Here is a 15,973-nt window from a genome sequence, read left to right on the forward strand (position 1 = left end):
TAAGACTGACATTCAGAAATTTGAACCCGCTGTTTAAGCACATACACAGATACATACACAAAATTACAGATAACCAGGTAGCACTATTGATTGGTACGTAATCAATGATGAAGACGAATGTACAGCCCTGTTCAGTTGTATGATCAGAATTTATGTCTACTGAACGGTTTTGGGTACTGTCTTTCATAGCACTGCAAACTAGTGTGGATTTTAAATGCTGTGATGGGTTGAGTTGCGCTCCCCTGGAGGCTTCTGGGGGATGTAGTTTGGGGTGAAGGTCTTGAGGCTGGCTTCCTGTCTGTTGGTAAACAGAGCCACCATCCCTGCACAGTTTAGGGGTGGGGAGGTAACTGGTTAAGGGATAGAACTACCTCAGTCTGAAAGAACTGACGAGCATTGGGGAGTTGAAACCCTGGGAAAAGCTATGAGGCGACACCGATACTGTAGTTCTTTTACTGAAGCAATAAATTATTTTATCCAAAAGAAATAAGTGGCATTCAAGGAAAGCATTCTCAGATTTTATTTAAAAAAATAAAAAAAATAAAAATGAAGCTGTTATTTTTGTTCCTAAAGGGTGGGGGTACATAACCGCCCCCTGCTGTGTGCTCTGTGTAATTGCCAGGGAAAGCTGGCGTGGTTTTATCAGCTGTTTGTATATTTTAAGCCAGTACTTTGTTTTACAATCTGACAAACTTCAACAAAACTGTAACCCATTTCGTGTTTTGTTTTTTTGTTTTTGTTTTTTGTTCTGAGATTTCATTTTAAAATTCCTAATAAATTATTTTAAAACATTCCATTGAATTTTTGTTGGCTTGTTTTATTTATTTATTTATTATTTTTGTTGTCTTAATGATTTTTAACGATGTTGACTAAGTAGCCATGGCTGCCGATCGACGTCTCTTTGAGACCAGATCCAGGGTGCCAGTCTTGTCGCTGGGGACGCTCAGATCGTTGTGTGTCTCCGGCTCCCTGCTTGTTTTTAAATGCTGGGAACTGCAGCATGTGCACGCTTAGGGAATGAGCAGTCTGTTTATAGACCCTCAGAAGCCACACAGATGGAAAACAGCTATAAAATCCTCAAAATAGCACAGGCTAGCACCAGGAAAACTCACGGCTCAACGGCAAGGCCTTGCAGCAAGACATGGAAACAAATCCGTACTGAAAGCAGCAGCCGAGCGACTGGAGTCCCTGTGATCAGCACCAGAGATCCTGACACCCGGGCAAAAAACATTCCTTAACTCTGAGGACGGCCCTCAGCCAGGGCGACTCACAGCTGTTACAAAATATCACAGCACAAAGTATCACAGTACAAAATATCACAGTACAGATAACAGCAGTAAAGTAAAATCAGCAGAACATAAGATTAAATTCAAATAACAGCAAAATAAAGATTACAGTAAATAATTACATTTAAGAGTTCCATTAAGAGCAATGTAGTCAGTCCGATAAACGGACAAGAACGATTTCAAATAAGAGCAATTACAAAAAAAGACTTGTTGATGAAAGGGTTTGGTTTGTGCAGATGCATATCCAGTAATTATTCTTGCTGTGTTGAACATGTGGAATGCATGTGTCTTGCACTGCTCGTTTTCTGCACTTCGCTTAAGGGTAGAAGTGTGTGTGGGGGGTGAAGTCGGTATTTGCAAGCAGAGACGTGTTGGACGTTGCTATCTTGAAGCTGTTGGTGCTCACCTGCCTGTGAAGACCAAGGCCAGGTCAATATCATGGACAGCCGTCACCTTGCAGCCAGGCATGGGAAACATTGTAAATAAACATGCAGCCTTGATAGCGAAGTGTGGTGTGGAGAGCTTGCCAAGAAGACAAGTGCAGTAGGACACATGCTTTCACCTTTCAGGAGCAGACTTTGTAATAACACTTCGTGGAAGCTGCTTTGTTGAAATGGGCCAGTCACTGTTTTATTGAGTTGCTGTTCCCCATGCACAATGCCTTCAGCTCTATTTCAGCTCGCAGATCGCTTATTACTAGCTCCGTCTCAATGTCCTTGAGGGGGAACAACATTACCATTCATCACAACAAACCCTAAAAGAAAAAGTCAACTGGTTTGATGCGTGATAAATCTATCATGAGAACAACCCAGCAAATATTTGTGTTCCTGCAGATTAAACAAACAGGTGCGTGAATAATGAGCCAAGAATGTTGTGTGAGGAGAGCCTGTGCAGTGATGGTTTTGATCCCTGCTGCACATACAAGGGTGAGCCCCTTTAGGGTGATATAGATAGAGCTGCATGGGGATGCTCTGGACTGCCGAACACACCTCAGCATGACCAACACCCTGCTACTGCTGCTCCTGGCCGGTAAGTGACTCTGGGGAAACAGTGGCTGCTAGTTCATGTGCCTTAGCATTGGAGTAGCAGCCTGGGTGAACGTGCGTGTCTGTGTGCGTGCTCAGACAGACAGAAAGCCTGCTTCCTTTCTCACTCTTGCTCTCCACAGTGTCTGTGGCTCAGGCTGCCTTGATGCCCAGAGCCCTCTGGCAGTTCGGGAAAGTGATCAAGTGCGCCGTGTCCACCAGCAACCCTTTAAAGCACAACGACTATGGCTGCTGGTGTGGCTTCGGGGGCTCGGGGACGCCAGTCGATCAGGTGGACCAGTAGGGAGATGAGGAGGAGCTCTGCATGGGGGCAGTCTGTATAGGGGAGGATCCATCATAATCGGGAATAAATCTATACACTATAGGAAGATTATTTCATGGAGTTGCCATAGCCACTCAAGCTATGAAGGAGTTTTGTGGTTGTTGTCAACATGTACAGAAACAGGCAACTTAGAATAAAGGGATCAGCCATAAAGATGGGATATCCACAATGGGGGCTGATTATAAAACATTGGGATTTCGGCCCCCCTACTTTGTTTGTTTGTTGCAGCAATATCATTGAAGGAGGGGGAGGGGGGCTCCTCTCTCTCTATTTCTCTCTCAAGCTGTTGTAAGGCTCATGATTTGTGTTACCGAGAGAGCCGCAGAATCGCAGTGTGCCGCCTGCACCAACAAACAGGTGACCTGCGACAGTAAGTGTCCCCTCTCTCCTCCTCCTCTGGGCTTCATACAGACCCTTCTGGATCTCCAGGGACAGAATTGTGCACCACTGGTCTAGAACTAGATAAGGGTGTTTTGATTTGATGATGCCAATTGATTTTGTTTTTTTATTATTCTTATTTCATTAGAGAGTCGGCCTGTTTTGTGTTATGTGATTGCAGCAATTGGAGGTCTTTCAGAACTGTAACCTAGCCCCAGAGAGGCCTGTAATAGCTATGTATTATAATCTGTATTGCATGGTTGAAAACATGACTCCTGTTGAATAGCAGGTGTCATCCATTCCAGGTTTTACTATAAGCTTGATTGACCCCAGTGTACAGGTAACAAGCCCGGGTGTGTCTTCTTTTCATCACTGTGTTGATGTCATATGTTGGTCCTGGTGCAATAGTAGATTTTAAGACAGTAAATTGAATTGATCTGTGCTGAATACAGTTCATTTCCACCTCCCTCCAGGTTCTAACACTGCCTGTCAGAAGTTTATCTGTGACCATGTGGCAGCTCACTGTTTCTCCCAGGCTCCCTACAACGAGCAGTTCCAAGACTTTGACAAAAAGCAGCACTGAGACGCCTGATCAGCCACAGCAATTCACAATCCGACAGCAAGACCCCACCAACGCTCAAGCCAGGGTCCCCCAGAGCCCCACCCTCGGGACCCTCCCACCCCACTCTCTACACTTGCACACACTTTGTTCCTGTATGTTTGCTCTCTATAAAAGACCAGTTCTTTTGCCATGTGGTTTGTCTTCTCCCAAGAGACCATAAACGTGTACTATGAAACACTTATCAGAAAAATCTCATAGGATAAAGCAGATTCCAGTTTTACAATCAAAGACCCCAAAATAGTGTGTTCTTGTGCTGTAATGTTCTATCAATAGTTACACACACATTATTTATATATACAAAAATCAGAAAAACTAAATAAATAAAAGCATCTAAAGAATGAATGTGGTTGCTAATTTATTAATTGTGTCATTTTGTGGCCAGACTTCCCCCTTCTCTACCCGCCTACCCGGGGAGACTCTCCATTCCCCCCCCCCCCCCTCACCCCACACCACTCTCAAGGTCTGGCAGGTGCTTTGTCTCCCAGAACAAATTGTATTTCTGGAAAATTTCTGTAGATAACATGGGACATCGGCCATGCAAACAACATCAATGCAGTTCTGAGTTCAGGACAGACCCGTGTCTCTGTAATGGTGACGTTTTTTTAATTTGATTTTATTGAAGTAACAGTGGAGTGAGTACCGAGCCCTCGTAAAACACTCTGCCCCTCGCCATTTCTTTGTTTAAATTTAGTAATCAGCAATTATTGGCATATCCAATTATTTTTAGGCTCAGCTCACTGCTACCGCCCTGACTCTGACTCGGGAGCGGTGAAGACGAGCACACGCTGTCCTCCGAAGTGTGTGCCGTCAGCCGACTGTTGCTTTTCACTCTGCAGGCTCACTATGCAGCCACCTCAGAGCTACAGCGTCGGAGGACAACGCAGCTCTAGGAGGCTTACAGGCAAGCCCACAGGCTCCCGGCCAGACTACAGGGGTCGCTGGTGCACAGTGAACCAAGGACACCCTGGCCGACCTAAGCCCCCCCCCCACCCCCACCCCCCCCACCCGGAGCTCCCATCTACGGTCGGCAGTAGAATAGAAGGCCTGGACTCGAATCGGACGACCGCCACTTAGGAGCCCCTTCCCCTCGTCCTTTCCCCTGACCGCCTGATCTGTTCTTCAGTGCCTGGACAGCAGCTTTCCAGGAAACCAAATAAATTCCTGCATTTAACCTGACGAGGAACTTGAAGATTGACAGAGTGCAAGAAAGCACCCTTCTGCTTCATTAACTCCTTATGTTCCCGAGCAGGCCACACCAGGCAGGTCTATCATCATGACCTTCAATATTTTCTTATAGTTAACGTCTACAAATACTGGACGATATCTGGGATGAGAAAAATAACACTTGTGTTTTGTTTTTTTGTGAGTGTGATTTTCTGCCGAGGTCAGTGCCTGATATAAAAAGGAGTCGTGCGGTCCAGCTATAGTAGCTGCCTACGATACCCGCAATAGCAGAAGAAAGATGAACACAGCACTCGTAGCTTTGCTTTTCACAGGTAGACAAACTGCTCTGAGTGATTCCTGCTGGTGTGGTTAATGCTAGAGCAGGATAGCGTGTTGGGGAGAACTCCGCCAGTGAGTGGATTAGACATAGTGGAGAAAGAAAGCCTCAGTAAACATATTATTTCTTCCACTGCATTGTACATGTTTATAAGGACTGGTATATACTAGAGTTGCACTTGGTTTGAATGCTGCTAGGATTGGTATATACTAGAGTTGCACTTGGTTTGAATGCTGCTAGGACTGGTATATACTAGAGTTGCACTTGGTTTGAATGCTGCTAGGATTGGTATATAGTAGGGTTTTTATAAAACATATATGTTTGTATTTAATTTCAAAACAATCAGAAAATGAAGGTAAAACTATAGCTAAGTAAGAAAGTCAAGCAGCTTTTTTTCAGTGTGTGCCGTGGTGACCTATTTCACCAAGTCAAGCAGACGAGCGTTCAGTCTACTTGGCTGACTTCCGTCTAGCTTTGCCTTGCATTTCATGTGAGCTCTCAGAAGCTGCCTGCGAGTCATGTGCTTGTGCTGCTGTAGAAAGCAGCCTAGCCCAGCGGCAGGGCTCCTGGTCTGAAGGAGAGGCAGTAGCTGAGGGTAAAGGCAGTGCTGTTGGAAGCTGTGCTCTGGTGCTAACAGAGCTGGCTGCGTTGTGTTCTGTCCCCAGTGAGCGTGGTCTCAGCTGACCTCAGAGCCCTGTGGCAGTTCAAAAACATGATCAAGTGCACCATCCCCGGGAGTGACCCTCTGCACGAATACAACAACTACGGCTGCTACTGCGGGCTGGGGGGCTCCGGGACCCCTGTGGATGAACTGGACAGGTGAGAGAGGAGCAGGGGTGGAGCTGAGGGCAGGGAAGCAGGGTTCCAAATGCAAATCTTAATTGCTATGCATTGTGTGTGTGTGTGTATGTATATATATATATATAGAGAGAGAGAGAGAGAGAGAGAGAGAGAGAGAGAGAGATCTGCTGTAAACGACCTGGTGGTAATTCTGCACTCTAACGGACAGTGTCGGTACTGCAGGTGCTGCCAGGTCCACGACAACTGTTACGACGAGGCTCTGAAGCTCAAGGACTGCTGGCCGATATTCGACAACCCGTACACCGAGATCTACTCCTACACCTGCAACGGCACCACTGTCACCTGCAGCCGTGAGTGCCGCCACCGGGGGCGCCCTGCCACCTGTCACTATCAGGCTGCCCTTGTGTTTCAGTATAGGTGCCAGGCTTTTCAGCGACGGACCAGCTGAGAGAGCTTAAGATCTAAATCGGTTCTCGAAAGAATGCAGTTCTGTCATACCTGTCAACATTGAGTTTTCAGAATAAGGGAGCTTTTGTAAACTGAAATCTTAGTGGCCTGAACTGAAGCGACTTCCTACTAAAGACAAAGGCGTACAACTATTCCACTGTATTACTCCCTTGTGACTGCTTTTAAAAAAGGAAAAATATGAAACGGAAAAGCAACACGACATGCTTCACAATCCAGCGCTGTCTGCCCCTGTGGTTCTTGTGTGCTGTAGCTGCAGGCGGCTGATTTGGCAGCAGCCAAAACAGTAACAGGTCCAGTTGGCGTTGTTACTTTCATCACACAGCACACCCAGAGGCTGAGTTTGGTACTGCACATTGACCTCGTCTATCTTCTATTTTAAATGCACACTCTATTCTGTGCATAAACGCACGTCGGAATTTCTAAAGCAATGTTGATGCTGAAATTGTAATAGAAACACTTATCTTTCACTGTTTGTGTGAGCTGTAGACTTTCCTGCAGAATACTTTGCAGTGTGTGAGCCTGGGAACATGTCTATTACAGATTTGCTGAACTAGTCACAGCATGTAAAGGTCTCTGCATGTGTAACTTTCTTCATCTCCATTTTTCCTTTGGCAGTGAGAGATGTTTTTCTGAGCGTCGCTGGCTTGTTGGTGTTTTTGTGCTCTCTTTTGCTTACCATCCACATCAACAGTGTTATCTCTCTCTCTGTGTCTAACACTGGTCATCTCTCTCTATCTGTGTCTAACACTGCTCATCTCTCTCTCTCTCTGTGTCTAACACTGCTCATCTCTCTCTATCTGTGTGTCTAACACTGCTCATCTCTCTCTGTGTCTAACACTGCTCATCTCTCTCTATCTGTGTCTAACACTGCTCATCTCTCTCTGTGTCTAACACTGCTCATCTCTCTCTCTCTGTGTCTAACACTGCTCATCTCTCTCTCTCTGTGTCTAACACTGCTCATCTCTCTCTGTGTCTAACACTGCTCATCTCTCTCTCTCTCTCTGTGTCTAACACTGCTCATCTCTCTCTCTCTCTCTCTCTCATGGAGTCTCTCTCTTCTGTAGCTAGACACAGTAACACTACTCATCTCTCTCTCTCTCTGTCTAACTCTGCTCAATCTCTCTCTCTCTCTGTGTCTAACACTGCTCATCTCTCTCTCTCTCTCTCTCTCTCTCTGTGTGTCTAACACTGCTCATCTCTCTCTGTGTCTAACTCTCTCTCTCTCTCTCTCTGTGTCTAACACTGCTCACTCTCTCTCTCTGCGTCTAACACTACTCATCTCTCTCTCTCTCTCTCTCTCTCTCTGTGTACAGATCTCTGAGACTTCTACTCTCTCTCTGTGTATAACCTCTGCTCAGTAGAGAGCGAGTAGAGAGACGAAGTAACACGACTCATCTCTCTCTCTCTCTCTCTCTCTCTCTCTGTGTCTAACACTGCTCATCTCTCTCTCTCTCTCTCTCTACGTCTAACACTACTCATCTCTCTCTCTCTCTCTCTCTCTCTCTCTCTCTCTCTCAGCCAAGAACAAGCTCTGTGAAGCCTTCATCTGTGAGTGCGACAGGCAGGCGGCCATGTGTTTCTCAGGAGCCGAGTACAATGCGCAGAACCATGGGATTCCCAGCAGCCTCTGCAAGGACTGAATACAGCCAGCCAGCAACCTATAATAAAGCAAGGAATGGTTCCCTGAACAAGCCGTGCCTGACGTCTCTTATTGAACCGCTCTCTGTCTCTCGCTCTCTCATGAAATAAACAGAATGATATTCGTGAGTCGGGCTCGTCACCTGTGTGTCTCTGGTCCTGTGGCAGAAAACTCTGCAGCTATTACTGCTCCCTCTCTCCTCTCCCCTCTCCTCCTCTTCTCTCCTCTCCTCTCCCCCAGAAATACCTGCTGTTTCTCTCCTTGGTTCTGGAGCAGAAAGCCCTCTATCCAGGCAGAGGCAGTATTTCTCTCTCTCTTTAATCAGCTCCTCAAACAGACTGTGCATTCGCTCACTCATGATAGGAACCCAGATATTACCCTTTGATACAAGTTTCCAAATACAAGAGTGCTTCAAATAAAAAAAAAAGAAACAAAAAAATTTGTCCTACCAAATGAACAGAGCTGGTGATCTGCTGAGGTGTGGCAATGGCAGTTCCAGAGGATCAGGGATGGGATGCAGTGCCGGTCTGCCATTGGTGTCACAATCATAATAAACACGCCCTCCTCAACCCCCCCACCACACTTATTGTTCCAACTTCAATGTGATGACTATCCATAACCCAACAGCTTACCCCATCACTGGGTTTCCTTACAGCGCTGGAGATTGCTTCCTACTGCGCGTGTTTGTGAGGCAGAGACAGACTGAGATAAGAACCAGGAGAGCCGGGGTTTCAGTTCATACAAATACCCTTTATTAGTTGTGTTTATTTACACAGTGGATCTGAAGGGAGGTCACTGCTGGATGCGGCGAATGGACTGCACCTGGAAAGTCTGTGCGTGGGATCCCCACTCTCGCCAGTGCTTGTACTCTCCTGAGTGGCGGTCGCACTCCACGATGTACTGGAATCCACGGTAACCAGGGTACTGGTAGCACACCCAGCTGTGGAGGAGACCAGCACAGGATCAGGGTTAATGTGCACATCTTGCATGAAATATGTCAGTATGCAACTGTATCAGAAAAGAGTTAGGGTTAGAGCTAAAATATTTACACAGAAAGTAAGTTAAGTTTACAGAGCCTCCAGCACGCTACACTATACGGAGTTGCTCTGGTATCTGCACAGCTCTGTACTCACGCTCCGCTCTGCACGCGGAAGGATCCCACCTCATTGTTGCACCAGCCCATGGCCTGCAGGGAGGGGTAGTCATCACTCAGCTCCCCCTTCCTGCCCAGGAAGTTCTCGCGCTCGTAGATACTCATCCTGCTCTCGCGATGATTCTGAGGAGAGGAGGAGGAGGAGAGGACACTGCTGAACACTGGGGGGGGGGCGCACAAGAGCAAACAGGAGCGCCGAAAAACAATAATCACCACCCATAACTGCCAAACATGCAATAGCGTGAGATTAGACTAGACTAGAGGAGAGTTTTGTATCCGACAACTTGTGAGGTCACCGTGCACGACAGTTAAATACCTAATCATAGTGTCTGGGATGGAGTCAGCAATCCTCGCTGCAAAGTGGATACACAGTAAGGGACCCACGCATTAGGAAGGCTCAGGGGACTCCAGGAGAGTGGGAAGCAGGGGGTCTGGCTTACCGCGCAGGCAATGGGTCTGAAGGAAGTCATCCTCTCGATGTGGTAGGCATTGCTGCCACTCCAGGCGTCCCAGCGTGGGTACTCCCCCCTCTCCAGGACAAACTGCTGGCCCTGGTAGGCTGAGTGCTCATAGCCCACCCAGCTGCAGGGAGAGAAGACAAGCGTCACCCACACTGGATTGCAAAAGTACACTAAAGAACTAAAATGAACCCGAAGCTCGTTTGCTTTTTAATGAACTGAACATATTTCAAAATCAAACGCATTTTGAGCTTTTACTTCTTGATTGGTCTCTCTTTGCTCATTTTTATAATGTTGACCCTTTTGAGGTGTTATTTTTTAATCGGGTCTGAAGAATGTTTTTTTTCACATTGTGTGTAGGCTCATGCTATTATTTGTTTCTCTTAAAGGGAAATTCAGCTCCAGGTCCCCCCCCTCCCAGGTCCGAGCCGCTGTCCCCCAGGTGATCCCGCTCTCCACTCGGGTTTAGGAGCGCAGGTCTGTCTTCCGAAGCGTCCTTTAACATCCCTGAGGTTCCATTCTGGTGCAACTCCTAGATGTGTTACGGCGCCCACGATGGATGCCCTGGAGCCGAGGTGAACTCATGTCTGCGGCCCTGGAAACATTCCTCATCCCAAACGATGATCTGCAGGACAATCAGACTCGCCATTTAGGTCCTATTGCCACCTTGCTGGTACATATACCACACTTCCAATCAGGGGCACTAGCATTGTGATTCCCTGTGGATATACCAGGCATTTACCATAGCCATGTGTTGGCTTTGCCGTACCTGTCTGTGTTTGCAATGCTTACCTATGGGTTGTCATGTTTTTGCTATGCTTTATTACATTGTGCTATGCTTTTACTATGGGACACTTTGAGAATTAATTTGTAACACACATGATCAGTTTAATAAATGAAAGCCAGATTGTGGGGGTTTGTCCTCAAATACTAAATAAAATCAATCAACAATAGAAGACACCTTGTCCCTGAGAGGGGGTGTCTCAGAGCGTCAAGGGCTTACCTTCCAGTGGCCAGAGAATTTGGTACAGTGGTGAGTCATTTTTTTCTGAAATAAAGAAATAAAATCTAATAAACTCCTTTTTTTTTTAGAGGGGTCTAGACACCAAAGACATGAGTTCTCCAGAGAGAGAAGAGACACTGTTCTTCTCAAGAGCCTCTCTGCATGGATTCGGTTGATTTGTCTGCTCAGAGCACAGCTTCCCGGACCACTAACTCTGAGTATCAGAGCACATAATCAGAGAGGGAGAGAGGGAGAGATAGGGAGAGAGAGAGAGGGAGAGAGAGAGAGAGATAGGGAGAGGGAGAGAGGGAGAAAGGGAGAAATAGGGAGAAAGAGATAGGAAGAAGAGAGAGAGAGAGAGAGAGAGAGAAGAGAGAGAGAGAGAGAGAGACCTGCTAGAGGAAAGAGATAGGAAGAAGAGAGAGAGGGAGAGAGAGAGAGGGGGAGAGAGGGAGAGAGGAGGAGATTAATGTATTAGAGACGCAGGGGAGAGTGAGAGAGGAGAGAGAGAGAGAGAGAGAGAGAGGGAGGAGAGAGAGAGAGAGAGAGAGAGAAAACTCTGCAGGCGAGAGATTGGGACTGTGACAGAGACAGACAGGCAGGATGGACAGACAGAGGGGTGACGGGAGGGGGCGGGGGGCTCACTCACCTCGCTGCGGTCCCGTGGGCACTTCCTGCTGTGAGAGAGAGTGCAGGCTGGCACGCTCCCTGCTCTTTTAAAGCCTCCTGTGGAACCCGTCCCAAGGGGAGGGGGGACGACAGAAACCACGGGCTCAGCACTGGGGAGGGGCTTCGCGCTCCAACAAAGAGTTTAATCTATAGAGACGGGTTCCGATGCATAGAAGTGCTAGCACATCACATTGAGCTGTGCACGCTGAGCTCCGTCTCCACAGGGCCCGGTGCTGGGAGGCTCTACTCAGACCTGCTCCCCTCTCTCCGCTCCCATCAGCACAAAGCCTGCTCAAATATCATCATTAAAAGAGATTTCACTCAGACCATTGTTTCTGCATTTGTTAAATTGCCTAAACCCACCAAACTGGACTGGGTCCACTAGGACCTGTTCTTTAGTGTACCATCGCTTTAGTGGAGCTATTGCGTTAGTGGACCAGACCTATTGCTGGAGATGCAGCTCACCAACTCAAGAAAAAGAATGGTCTCCTTCTAGGCTATGCTGTAACCTCATTGCCTCTGTGATGTGAGATCACAGTAACAGAATCCCAGCTCTAATTATCTGCAGGTCCAGGGCAGAGAGGGTTTATCCAGGGTTTATTAGGGAGGCAGGGTAACAATGCAGGAGACAACTAACACTTCACACAGCCCTGAAAACAGAGCAGCAACCCAGGATTGGAACTATAATGCAGGGGCTCTGAACTGGGATTGCAGGGTCACCTCCCCACAGGAGGGACATGCTTGAGTGCATGATGTCATCCACACAGTCACGCACGCACACACAGTCACATACACGCACACACACATACAACTAATACAAATAAAATAAACTTGTGTATTAATAATAGTATTTATTATGTGTTGGAAAGTAACTGAAAATATAAATGACATTGTAGAAAAACTAGATATAGTTTTAAAGCACTTTACAAAACTGTACAGACACAAAATGAGCACCCGACATTATCAAATGAATGATTTATTACCTCAATATATTTTTTGGCTCTGATTAATCAGAGTACCTCTAATATAGATATATAATATTACATTATGGAAAACAAATGCCTGTACTCCTCTAAACAGCGATGGCCTTATATTTCATGGCTTCTAATCTATACATTCTCTATATCTTAATGCTCTTTGTCACACTAAATCCCCCTGTCAGGACTTTCCATTGTGGGAGTGATGCCTGGGCCCCAGGCACACAATGCAAAGTGCTTTCCGCCACGTTCCGGGCCCTGAGGATTTTCCAGCTGGCTGGCCGCTTTGGGAAATGTGATGACTGGTGGCTTTGCAGGCTGGACTCTGATGACCTGGGCAGTTCCATTGTGCTGGACGCTCAGGACGCTGCTGTTGCCAGCGTATAAAAGGGGTCCTGGAGGCACACAGGCTAGCAAGCCTCTCCAGCAAGAAGCAGCTCAGGTAAGCAGCGCAGAGCAGGCAAATCCTAAACCATCAAAACTAATCAATGAATCAACTGGATAAACAAACAGACAGACAGTGGCCACCAGTGCCAATAAATAGTAGAGCTTGTGTGAACTTTCCCTACAGAGAGTCAGGCTGGCCTAGCGGTTCAAGCAGAGGACTAGGAGATAGGAGATCTGAATTCAATCCACTGCCTTCCTGCTGAAGGAAAGGTTTACCAAATGCTTGATTCTGATTCGTGGGCAGCTGTGGCACAGTAGAGTAAGGATACCCGGGCTCTCCACTGAGAATTCATTTGAAGGACCCCTGGCTGAAGATTGGGGTTTAACCCTCATCAGGAAGGGTCTGGTTGGCTTCACAGCTGGGATCTTGTTCCCAGACAAAGCCTAGCTGGAAGTGGGTCTGAAGGGGAGAGCGAGACTTCCACCTCCTGAATACTGTGGCCTTGGAAACCCACTTCGTGCCTGAGATTCAGAGCTCATTGGTTTCAGACAACAAGAAGAGCTACTGGGAGAGCCAGAGGGATGGGGAGGGTGTGGTTTAACCTACTCCAGGGAAGCACAGCTTCCTTCAGAGCAGAGCGAAGGGGGAATAATTTCAGAGCGCTCAGTAGTGGGGAATTCAACACTGCATAGATAGATGAGCACTGGGGATCTGAGAACCTGAGCATTACACAGTTATGAGGTGGATGAGATTTGATTCAAGCCCATGATCTTCTGCAGTTACAGTGCAGTCAAACAGCAGTCTCAGTCAACTTTTCTCTCTCCTCTCTCTCTCTCTCTCTCTCTCTCTCTCTCTCTCTCTCTCTCTCTCTCTCTCTCTCTCTCTCTCTCTCTCTCTCCCCTCAGATTTTCTCTGCAAACCTCAAGATGTCTCAGACCCCCAAGTCAGCTGCCAGCCAGGGCACCACTGCGCCCAACCCTGCCAGCAAGGCCACCAAGACTGGGGAGCGCAGCATGGGGTCCTACAAGGTGAGCGCCCTCTCTCCCAGACACACACACACACAGATACACAGATACACACACAGATACACAGACACACGCACAGATACACAGACACACATACAGATACACAGACACACACATACAGATACACAGACACACACATTCACAGAAACACACTGACACACAGAGCATTCACAGAAACACACTGACACACAGAGCATTCACAGAAACACACTGACACACATAGCATTCACTTAAACACACTGACACACACACACACAGCACAATGCATCAGATACACACATAGACATTAAAGCAACACTCCCTCTCTCACACATACAGACAGACAGCACAGTCTAGTAGGACACCAACACACAGCCCCTCCCACCACACGTTTTACATGGTCAGTCAATCAATGTTAAATATAAGCATCGGTGCACAGGCTCAACCCTGCTCCTGCTGTCTCTCCCCATCTCCTCCAGATAATCGTCTATGAACAAGAGAACTTCCAGGGCCGTTACATGGAGTTCCAGAACGAGTGTGTGAACCTGAGTGACCACGGCTTCGACAGAGTGCGCAGTGTGCGCATCGAGTGCGGACCGTGAGTACACCGCTGTGCGCAATTTGATATTCCATCAAAACAGATCGGATTAAACAGGGTATTTCACACTCCTCTTTCATCTCCTCCCCCCTCCACCTCTCTCCCTCTGTCCTTCTCTCTCTCCCCATGTCTGTACCTCTCACCAGCTGGGTTGCCTTCGAGCAGAATAATTTCCGCGGGGAGATGTTTATCCTGGAGAAGGGAGAGTATCCTCGCTGGGACAGCTGGTCCAACAGCTACAGGAGCGACTGCTTCATGTCCTTCCGCCCACTCTGCATGGTAAGCACCTTCAGCGCAGCGGGGGCCCCCCTCTATCGGTGCAGACACCGCTGCTCACGGGAGAAGCTGTCCAGTGCAAAAATAGCAAGACTCTTCAGATTTTTTCAAATCTCTCTGCCAGTGAGAGCACTTCACTGCAGTATTTAAATATGCACCCTATTCCCTGCACCCTGCACCTTGCACTCTGAAACCTGCTCCCTGCTCCCTGCAATTTTACTTTATATGCATTTAAACTAAATACAGGACAACCAGGAGCACAAGATCTGCCTGTTCGAGTCCACTGACTTCAAGGGAAACACGATGGAGATCCACGAGGACGACGTGCCCAGCCTGTGGGCCTACGGGTTCTGTGACCGAGTGGGCAGCGTGAGGGTGCCCGGCGGAACGTGAGTCTGGGGAACTGGACTGGGCACACTGGGAGGGAGGCATGGGACTGTGTCACATTACTGGCCACACTGAGAGGGAGGCATGAGGCTGTATCTCTTTACTGGTGGTACTGGGGAGTCTCAATGTACTGGGTAAATTATAGCGGGTCCCTTGCCAAACCTGAGTATGCCAGTCCATGCATGTTCAGGAGACATTGGGAGTCACAGCTAGTGGAGTATTGGAATGTACTGAGAAGGAAAGGGATTCTTTATTGCTGAATACACTTGAGGTTAGGAAATTCACCCTAAGTCTGTACTGCTATATATAATATAATAGGGAACTTAATATACCCAAGAGCACTGAAGTGCAGATATAAAGAGACCCAGTGCAGACCAGCAGACTGATGCCTCTCTTTCCCTCTCTCTCCCTGCCACAGCTGGGTAGGCTACCAGTATCCCGGCTACAGAGGGTACCAGTACCTGTTTGAGTGTGGAGACTACAGGCACTGGAACGAGTGGTGCGCCTTCCAGCCCCAGATCCAGTCCATGCGCCGCGTCCGTGACATGCAGTGGCACCAGAAGGGCTGCTTCAACTTCACCATGGCCACCAAGTGAGCACTGCCCCCTGCTGGCACCTCGGACTCAACGGCTTGCAGCGATCAACAGCCACAGAACTACCGACCAGCCAACCAACCAACCAACCAGCCAGCCAGCCAGCCAGCCAACCAACCAACCAGCCAGCCAGCCAGCCAACCAACCAGCTTTCTTTTTATTTCAAACATAATACCAGCTTGTAATGAGAAAACGGCAGCGCTGTTATAACAGATCGTTCTGTGAGCACTTGAGATTTTATTTATTTTGTGATGCAAATAAAATGCTTTTATTGAACAAATTTAACGTGCTAAACTGGTTTTACTGGTTAGTATGGTTTCCTCTTCCTCCTCCTTCTTCTTCTTCTTCTTCTTCGATTCATTATTGTGTTGGTTTCATGCCAGTTAGAAAAGAGCAGGTTGGTC

The 15,973-nt window shown here is 47.6% G+C and overlaps 4 protein-coding genes across 4 annotated transcripts; 3 read left to right on the forward strand and 1 right to left on the reverse strand.

Moving 5' to 3' along the window:
* Positions 1–2,281: 2,281 nt before the first annotated feature.
* On the forward strand, positions 2,282–3,615 carry LOC121300266 (phospholipase A2-like). The gene is made up of 4 exons (XM_041228768.1): positions 2,282–2,315; positions 2,455–2,611; positions 2,938–3,011; positions 3,506–3,615. The coding sequence occupies exons 1-4, from the start codon at positions 2,282–2,284 to the stop codon at positions 3,613–3,615; spliced, it is 375 nt and encodes a 124-aa protein (XP_041084702.1).
* A 2,081-nt stretch (positions 3,616–5,696) lies between these two features.
* LOC121300306 (phospholipase A2-like) lies at positions 5,697–8,256 on the forward strand. Its single transcript, XM_041228831.1, has 3 exons — positions 5,697–5,974; positions 6,179–6,306; positions 7,943–8,256. The coding sequence occupies exons 1-3, from the start codon at positions 5,868–5,870 to the stop codon at positions 8,062–8,064; spliced, it is 357 nt and encodes a 118-aa protein (XP_041084765.1). The 5' UTR covers positions 5,697–5,867; the 3' UTR covers positions 8,065–8,256.
* Positions 8,257–8,798: 542 nt separating this feature from the next.
* LOC121300267 (beta-crystallin A4-like) lies at positions 8,799–11,420 on the reverse strand. The gene is made up of 6 exons (XM_041228769.1): positions 11,327–11,420; positions 10,678–10,722; positions 10,220–10,299; positions 9,657–9,798; positions 9,197–9,339; positions 8,799–9,003 (listed from the first exon to the last, which is right to left on the reverse strand). The coding sequence occupies exons 2-6, from the start codon at positions 10,714–10,716 to the stop codon at positions 8,856–8,858; spliced, it is 552 nt and encodes a 183-aa protein (XP_041084703.1). The 5' UTR covers positions 10,717–10,722; positions 11,327–11,420; the 3' UTR covers positions 8,799–8,855.
* Positions 11,421–12,742: 1,322 nt separating this feature from the next.
* crybb1 (crystallin, beta B1) lies at positions 12,743–15,849 on the forward strand. The gene is made up of 6 exons (XM_041228991.1): positions 12,743–12,765; positions 13,617–13,739; positions 14,195–14,313; positions 14,460–14,592; positions 14,836–14,978; positions 15,395–15,849. Exons 2-6 carry the CDS (start codon positions 13,638–13,640, stop codon positions 15,570–15,572), a joined length of 675 nt encoding a protein of 224 aa, XP_041084925.1. The 5' UTR covers positions 12,743–12,765; positions 13,617–13,637; the 3' UTR covers positions 15,573–15,849.
* Positions 15,850–15,973: the final 124 nt, after the last annotated feature.

This window comes from Polyodon spathula, chromosome 25 (assembly GCF_017654505.1).
Source record: "Polyodon spathula isolate WHYD16114869_AA chromosome 25, ASM1765450v1, whole genome shotgun sequence".
Taxonomy (NCBI): domain Eukaryota; kingdom Metazoa; phylum Chordata; class Actinopteri; order Acipenseriformes; family Polyodontidae; genus Polyodon; species Polyodon spathula.